Source organism: Cucurbita maxima, unplaced genomic scaffold (genome assembly GCF_002738345.1).
Source record: "Cucurbita maxima cultivar Rimu unplaced genomic scaffold, Cmax_1.0 Cma_Scf00008, whole genome shotgun sequence".
NCBI classification, from domain to species: Eukaryota; Viridiplantae; Streptophyta; class Magnoliopsida; order Cucurbitales; family Cucurbitaceae; genus Cucurbita; species Cucurbita maxima.
Genome location: NW_019272024.1, coordinates 3,880,612 through 3,889,756, shown reverse-complemented (window position 1 = coordinate 3,889,756; position 9,145 = coordinate 3,880,612). Strand labels below are relative to the sequence as shown.

At 36.6% G+C, this 9,145-nt stretch overlaps 1 protein-coding gene across 1 annotated transcript; it reads left to right on the top strand.

Annotated features, from left to right (window-relative positions):
- Positions 1-4,725: 4,725 nt before the first annotated feature.
- Positions 4,726-8,231, top strand: LOC111482731 (leucine-rich repeat receptor-like serine/threonine-protein kinase BAM1). Its single transcript, XM_023128661.1, has 2 exons — positions 4,726-7,398; positions 7,483-8,231. The coding sequence occupies exons 1-2, from the start codon at positions 4,815-4,817 to the stop codon at positions 7,908-7,910; spliced, it is 3,012 nt and encodes a 1,003-aa protein (XP_022984429.1). The 5' UTR covers positions 4,726-4,814; the 3' UTR covers positions 7,911-8,231.
- Positions 8,232-9,145: the final 914 nt, after the last annotated feature.

Sequence of the window (9,145 nt, the reverse complement as noted above, 5' to 3'; positions counted from 1 at the left end):
TATAGTGTATATATATATATATATATATATATATATATATATATATATATATATATATATATATATACATTAAAATCGGAAAAACTAAATTTGAATTTTTAGAAATGATGTTGAATATTATTTTATATTTTTATTTATGAAATGTTGTTAAATTCAGATGAAATTATATTGAATTGAAAAATAGAAATTATCTAAAGGAATATATTTTTAAAAATATTAAGTAAAAAAAAAAAAACCCTTCGTTTCAACCATTGAGCTAAGTTAAAAATAAAATATTTTTATTACTATTGAAATATAATAATTTAAAAAATAAATGGTTTCTTTTATTTTATTGTTTTAATTCATTAACTTAATTTTGTAGAGAAAATGACTTATTTTAAAATAAAAATATAATAAGAAAGGTTTTTGAGAAAATTGACTTTGTCAAAAACAAAATATATTCTTAAAATGACTAATTTAAATTAAATATGAATAAAGGATTTTGTTAATACGGTGTACCTTAATATGTTGATTTTTATTTTGAATAACATTATTTTTTATGTTTTTTAACTTTAATATGCTAATTTAAAGTAAAAAAAAATAAAAAAAAAATGTAATATTATTGAGGTGTTAACTAATATATTCCGAAGATTATATATTTAAGCCGAAGTATCCAAGTCGACTCGATCTCATTCTCATAGGCTTGGCTTGTCTGGCGTTGTCCCTGCTTTCTTCTCCTTCACATGTCTAGCTGTGTTTCCGATAAGCGTTGGTCGAGGTTTCGAGTTCAGTTCATGAAGATGTTTTTTTTGGGTCTATTCTAACACGGATCATGTGCTTTTTAGAAAAATTTTTAAAACATCACCTAATATAGAATTATTCTAAGGAAGAGCTACGGAAAAGGAAAGTGTACATTGTTGATATAGATAGTAACTTTCGATTATGTTTTTCTTAATCATCATACAATCATTCTCGTTCGAATGTGATATCGGTTCATTTCTTTACTCGAACATTAGAATATGAATTTATTTCAAGTATTTTTTTGAATCTATCAAAAACTATTATTAAAAAGAAAGGGTAAATAAACAATAATAAAAGTGGTCAAACATAATGGAATGGGTCATCCCCTAAAAAGTTGGGAAAAGGGGGTTTTATCTTTATTCTTTTGGAGTAAGGGAAAAGGGGTTGAAAGTGAACTTTTTTGCATCTTTTTATCTAAAACACGAAGAACAAAGTGAAGAGGGCATTCATAATTCATAATAATTCGTTATTGTGTATAATGTTTAAAGGGAGAGTGTTTGAGTTTGTACTCATAAACTTCTCTCCTTTCCATACCCATTGGTTAAACCTAAAATCATGTTGGATTCTCATTGCCTTTAATCATTTCCTTTCATCATCTTTCGTTCTCTTTTCTCTCTCTCGTGGGCTTGAGCTGATATAAATGATATCAAAGCTAGACATGGATAAGTGTGCTAGCGATGATACTGGCTCTAACCCTTAAAGAGATGGATTGTGAGATTTCACATTAGTTGGAGAGAAGAACGAAACATTTTCTTACAAGGGTTGTGGAGATCAAAGGGATGGATTGTGAGATTCTACGTTAGTTGGGGAGAGGAACGAAACATTTTCTTATAAGGGTTGTGAAGAAAACTTTCGCTAGTAGATGCGTTTTAAAACCGTGAGGCTAAAAACGATATGTAACGGGCCAAAACGTTCACACATGGGTATATAAATGAATTGAGACTACTTGTACCGACCCAGATCTACCGCTAGTAGATATTATCCTCTTTGGGTTTTCCCCTCTAGGCTTTAAAACACGTCTGTTAGGGGAAGATTTTCACACCCTTATAAATGGTGGTTTGTTCTCCTCCCCAACCAATGTGGGACATCACAATTGATATTAGAGCCAGACACCGGACGATGTGCTAGCCTTCTCGCTATTCCCCGAAGGGGGGTAGACACGAGGCGGTGTACCAGTAAGGACACTGGGCCCTAAAGGAAGGGTGAATTTGGGGGCGATCTCACAGGAAAGAGTGTCAGCGACGACGCTAGGCCCCGAAAGGGGGTGGATTGTGATGTCCCACATTGGTTGGGGAGGAGAACAAATCATCATTTATAAAAGTGTGAAAACCTTCCCCTAGCATACGCGTTTTAAAGCCTCGAGGGGAAGTCCGAAAAGAAAAGTTGAAAGAGGACAATATCTACTATCGGTGGATCTGGGTCGTTCTTAAATGGGTGAGTCCCAAACAGTTTCATAATATTGGAAAATGGGAAATATTAAGAAGATGAAAGAGGGAAAGAAACGACAAAGCATTGATGGGTGAGTCCCAATTGTGGGAAAACACAAATAAAAACAATTTTCATTATTATTATAATTTCTTTTTAAAAAATAAAAAAAATAAAAAAAATGGATTAAAATTAGGAAGTGGTTGGGAAGAGGAAAAGGAGGAGAGATTTTTAAATTTTAACAGAGCCTCCTCTCTTAAATCTTTAATTAACCTCACTAAATGATTCCCTAAACCTTGATTAGTGGGCTTATTCTTTCCCTTTTTTTTTTTAATTATTATTGATATTTTTTTTCTTCTGTTTTAGTTGATCATAGCTGGATGTTCTTGGATTTCTCACTAATGGATTCTTTTTTATTAATTTAATTAATTCAAAATATTAATTAGCTAATTATTTAATTACTACTCTAATACATTGGTAAATACATTGGTAAAGTTGACATTTTTTTTAACTTTTGAAAGCTGTATAATTAATTGAACTTATTTAATTTATTTTGCTTAAATTTATACTTTTTTTTTTTCATTTTACTAATTTATTTTTATAATTAATAATACTAATAATAATTAAATATTCATATACAAATATAATAAATATTATTACCAATTAGACTACTTAACCCGAATAAAATATCTACTGACAATAGACTTGGGTCGAATTGACATTTTTTAATTTTTTTAATTATCTTAAATTCTAAAAATACAAATAAGAATATTAAATGTGTCTCAAAACTTATTGCAAAACCTTATCAAACCAGTCTGATTGTAAGGAAAATGACAATAGGGTCCAACTCCGATCAGTCGTAGGACACATTCTCTTGAGTAAAGTAAAGGTGGCAGGGAAGGGGTAGTGTGGTAATTGTGGGGTTAGTTTGGGCTGCTCCGTCATTTTCATCTCACGTGGGGACCCACGTGATCGGTGATGGATGGAGGGGGGAGAAGGTTAAGGTTTGTTGTGTTTGTGGTCCCCAGTAAGGTGACGTTTGTTGCACGTGGCACCCAGGGCAATTCAGTAAATTTTAGTTACGAAATTAAAATTAAATAAAAGACTGTTAACGCTTTAATAAAAATATTTTAATTTTCGTAATAATTTTAGAAGTCGTGACCAAAAATTATGTACGGAATGAACCCAAATTTTTTTATTTTTAAAAAAATATAAATCAATTAATTTTTTTTTTAAAAAAAAATGATATAAACCCTAAATTGAGAACAATAATTTATGCATGAAATTGGAAAGAGAAACTGAATGAGAGCGGTAGGAGAGTTGCCTTTAAAGATGAGGGCTTTTTGGTCATTTAATTGCCAATTTTGGGTGGGTGGGCCCCACCATATACTCATCCATTTGGTACCATAATTTCAGTTTTAAATGGTCCCACTTTTCATCCTACTATTTTAATTGGCAAAAATAAATAAATAAATAAATATATATATATATATATATTACATTTATCGTTATTAACAATTAATAATTGTTAAAATATGATAAAAAGTATTCTGTTCTTTTTAGTAAACAATATCCATGAATTATGCCAACAACATATCAACAATATCATTTAAATCATGTGATCATTTGGGTTCCTAACTAATATAAATTCAATTATTATACTTATTTTAATTGATTTTCATGTTCCTAAATTACAAAGATACGAGGGTATATATTAAAAATAATAAAAAAGAAAAGTTTTCAATTATTTATAGCCATGTGTAAGAACACAACCTTACGAATATTAATAATAAATTTTTAATTAAAGATTTTATTATTGTTTTTTGTAATGCATTTTTTGTGTTTCAAAAGCTGTGATCCATTTTGGTTTTTTGTTGAGAAAAGTTGGGCAGTTTTTCTTTCTATTTGGCCATTAGCATTTCATATCAATCAATCTTTTTGTTCAAATTCTCGGGTAAATTTTGCCAAAAAACGTTACATATTTGATGGGGTTCGTTCAATTACTTCAAATTTTTTTTTATCAATGATTGGAACGTTTTTGTCTCTCTTTATGAAGAAGAAAAACCCGACTCAACCCGATCAAACCAAATACACTTGAATTGCAATATTTTGTGTATACCACCAAAAATGGAGAGTCACCTGTCACCTTATGGACATTTATTTATGCCTAATAAAAGTACGTCTACGTCTATGTCTATGTCTATGTCGTGAATTCTTGCCCAAAATTCATAGTGATTTAATTGTGAAAGATAAATTTTCCATAATATAAACTCATAAATCAATATAATAAATAAATAAAATATGAGTTGAGTTTATAAAAAAGAGTCCAAAAAAAAAATATTAATATATATATATAAAAATTAAATGAAACTCTTTTTGGGAGTAGTTATCATGAACCACCTTTTGTAATTAAATTGCAAGAAAATAAATATTAATAATTGCAAAAGAGAATTTCATTTTAATTTCCATTAAAATAATAATAATAATAATAAAATTGGAAGATAAAATGACCAATAGCTCGCATCTCTTCTTCTACTCCCACCCTACTTCCTAACCAACGCCTTCTCTCTCAATTTCTCTACCATTTTCCGACTGAAATCGCCATTGAAATGAAGCTTCTTCTGCTCCTCTTTCTCCTTCTTCACCTTCATACCCATCTCTCCGTTTCTTCTCACTTGCCTGAATTTCGTGCTCTTCTCTCTCTCAAAACCTCCCTCTCCGATGACTCTCACTCGCCGCTTTCTAACTGGGATGCTGCTACTCCCCACTGTACTTGGACTGGAGTCGCCTGCGATTTCCGCCGCCACGTTGTCGGCCTTGACCTTGCCGGATTGAATCTCTCCGGCACTCTTTCTCCTGACCTGGGTAGTCTTCGGTTTCTCGCGAATCTCTCTCTTGCTGCTAATCAGATTTCCGGCCCCATTCCGCCGGAGATCTCTGCTATCTCTCCGCTTAAATACCTTAACCTCTCTAACAATCTGATTAATGGAACCTTCCCTTTGCAACTCTCCTTGCTTAAGAATCTGGAGTTTCTTGATTTGTATAACAATAATATGTCTGGGAACTTGCCGCTTGTGGTCATTGAGTTGCCGAATCTTCGCCATTTGCATCTCGGTGGGAACTTCTTCTCCGGCGTGATTCCGCCGGAGTATGGAACCTGGCAGTTCATGGAGTACTTGGCTGTTTCTGGAAATGAGCTTCAAGGCCCGATTCCGCCGGAGATTGGTAATTTAACGAGGCTTCGTGAACTTTATATTGGGTATTACAATACCTACGATGGCGGTTTGCCGCCGGAGATCGGAAACTTATCGGAGCTGGTTCGATTGGATGCGGCAAACTGTGGGTTAATGGGTGAGATTCCTCGCGAACTTGGAAAACTTCAGAAATTGGATACTCTGTTTCTTCAGGTGAACGGCTTTTCTGGGCCTTTGATTCCAGAGCTCGGGAGCTTAACCGGGTTGAAATCCATGGATTTGTCGAACAACATTCTTGTTGGGGAGATTCCGGACTCGTTCTCTCAACTCAAGAACTTGACGCTTTTGCATCTTTTCAGGAATAAGCTTCATGGAGCTATTCCTCAGTTCATCGGTGAGTTAACGGAGCTGGAAGTGCTGCAGTTGTGGGAAAATAACTTCACCGGCTCTATTCCTTATAATTTGGGGAAGAACGGCAAGCTTGTTGTTCTTGACATTTCGTCGAACAAGTTGACTGGAACTTTACCTCCCGATATGTGCCATGGAAACCGGCTTCAAACTCTGATTACCCTCGGGAATTTCTTGTTCGGTCCAATCCCTGAATCTCTCGGTCGATGCGAATCATTGAGCCGTATTCGAATGGGGGAAAATTTTCTCAATGGTTCGATTCCAAAGGGTCTGTTCAGTTTGCCAAATCTTTCCCAAGTTGAGTTGCAGAACAATTTCCTCACCGGAGAGTTTCCGGTCACGGATTTCGTCTCTGCAAATCTCGGCCAAATTAGTCTCTCAAACAATCGCCTCTCGGGATCCCTTCCACCGATGGTTGGAAATTTCTCCGGTGTCCAGAAGCTTCTTCTTGATGGGAATAAATTATCCGGCCAAATCCCACCTGAAATCGGACGATTACAGCAGTTATCAAAGATCGATTTCAGCCACAACAAATTCTCCGGCCAAATCGCCCCTGAAATCAGCCAATGTAAGCTCTTAACCTTCGTCGATCTCAGTCGCAACGAACTCTCCGGTGAGATTCCGAATGAAATCACCACAATGAGAATATTGAACTATCTGAATCTCTCAAGAAATCACTTAATCGGAAGCGTTCCTGCTTCAATATCCTCAATGCAGAGCTTAACATCCGTTGATTTTTCATATAACAATCTCTCCGGTTTAGTTCCGGGCACCGGCCAGTTTAGCTACTTCAACTACACCTCATTCCTAGGCAACCCAGATCTCTGCGGTCCATACTTAGGACCTTGCAGAAATGGCGTCGACAATGGTACTCACACCCCTCATTTAAAACCCTCGCTCTCTGCCTCTGTTAAGCTTCTGCTCGTCATCGTCTTACTCGTCTGCTCCATCGCCTTCGCAATCGCTGCAATCATCAAAGCTAGATCGCTAAAACGAGCGAGCGGCTCTCGCGCTTGGAAACTAACCGCATTCCAAAGACTAGATTTCACAGTCGATGACATTTTGAACTCCTTGAAAGAAGACAACATAATCGGAAAAGGAGGCGCAGGGATTGTTTACAAAGGTTTTATGCCGAGCGGTGATCATGTCGCCGTGAAAAGGCTTCCGGCAATGAGCCGAGGGTCGTCCCATGATCATGGATTCAACGCTGAGATACAGACTCTGGGGAGAATTAAACATCGCCACATCGTTAGATTATTGGGTTTCTGTTCAAATCACGAAACCAATCTTCTGGTTTATGAATACATGCCCAATGGGAGTTTAGGGGAAGTTCTTCACGGGAAGAAGGGCGGCCATTTGCAGTGGGACACAAGGTATAAAATCGCCATTGAAGCTGCTAAAGGTCTATGCTATTTACATCATGACTGTTCGCCATTGATTGTTCATCGAGATGTGAAATCAAACAATATTCTTCTGGATTCTGATTACGAAGCTCATGTTGCTGATTTTGGGCTTGCCAAGTTTCTTCAGGATTCGGGTACATCAGAGTGTATGTCCGCCATAGCTGGTTCTTACGGATACATAGCTCCAGGTATAACAATTTAATGTCATATTACTCGAATATGGTTGTGGCTGAAAAATATGATTATAAATTGAACTTATATATGTTATGCAGAATATGCTTATACACTACGAGTGGACGAGAAGAGCGATGTTTATAGCTTTGGAGTAGTACTTTTAGAATTGGTGAGCGGGCGAAAGCCCGTCGGGGAATTCGGGGACGGGGTTGACATAGTTCAATGGGTTAGAAAAATGACGATCCCCAGCAATGAAGGGGTGGTGAAAATCATCGATCCACGGCTGTCGTCGGTGCCACTGAATGAAGTGAGTCATATGTTCTATGTAGCAATGCTGTGTGTGGAAGAGCAGGCGGTGGAGAGGCCAACAATGAGAGAAGTAGTTCAAATCCTGACAGAGCTTTCGAGGCCACCAAGCTCTAAAGAAGCCGAAGCAACATCGGCATTGTCACCACCGGGAACAACGGTGGCGTTGGATTCACCAAAGAAAACAACACAGCCACCGCCTGATCTTCTGAGCATTTGAAAATTGTACTACGGAGTTTGTGTACAGTTTAGGGAGATGGGATTGGGATTGGGATTGTGGCGCTGGTGGCGCTGGTGGCGTGCTGGAGGTAAGAGTGAGATGGGTGTCAGTCATGTCATTCATCATCATCATCATTTAGTGGAACAGTAGAGTAGAGTAGCGATAGAGGTCAGTGTTAATGGTGCGCTCTGGTTTTTAGCGTGTTAGTAGTATTGGAAACAGTGTGTTGTTATGTCAAGGAGGAAGATGATGATGATGATGCCCTTTATATGGCTCAATCAGCCATTTTTCAAGCTTAATATAGTGTATTCTTTTTTGTTTTCATGGTTATTTTTCTTGAATTGCCCACCCACGTTAATGAAAATGTGGGTATTAAGAGCACTAATGCCTAAATCTTAGTGGATCGTGGCAGTGCTTACAACACCCTGTTGCATATTTAAGAAAGTTCCACTGTCGGTTGGACAATATTTACTGTTAGACGAACACGACTCCCCACAATGGTATGATATTGTCCACAAGTTTTGGGCTTATGACCATTCCCTAAATTAACCGATGTGGGACTTTCATCATCCAACACCTCCCCTCGAACAAAGCACACCTCCTCTTAATCGAGGCTTGACTCCTTTAGAGTCTTAGTCATTTTTGACTGCCTTCGTACCTTCAAGGAGGCTTGACTCCTTTTTGGAGTCCTTTGTTCGACATTTGAGGATTTGCCAATCTATTGGCACGGCTAAGTTTAGGGCATGACTCTGATACCATGTTAGACGAACACGACTCCCCACAATGGTATGATATTGTCCACTTTGAGCATAAGCTCTCATGGCTTTGCTTTGGGCTTCCCAAAAGGCCTCATACCAATGGAGAGTGTATTCTTAGATTATAAACCCATGACCATTCCCTAAATTAACCGATGTGGGACTTTCATCATCCAACATTTACCATTGTAGAGAGTCGTGTTCATCTAACAGACATGAATTTACTCACAAGGCGTCTCGAGAGTTCGAAATCTTTTTATGTTATTTTATTTTATTGTTGGCATAATGTACCAAAATCCAATCAGTGATGTGCACGTCCCATCCATTTTCACAGTCCTAGATTCCCTCTTTAATTTTTTTTTTTTTTTTTTATTATTTTTAGAACATTATTCTTTACGTTACCAACTCTTTCAACTTTTGTCGTCCGGTGCCAACCAAATATGTTAACGTTTTTTTTTTTTTTTTTTTTTTTTTTTTTTT

What these genes read in the sequence shown, in the direction of transcription:
- LOC111482731 (XM_023128661.1), top strand. Translation starts at nt 4,815, where the DNA reads ATGAAGCTTCTTCTGCTCCTCTTTCTCCTTCTTCACCTTCATACCCAT. An exon ending in TTACGGATACATAGCTCCAG is followed by an intron (nt 7,399 to 7,482) that starts GTATAACAATTT and finishes TATGTTATGCAG; the next exon opens with AATATGCTTATACACTACGA.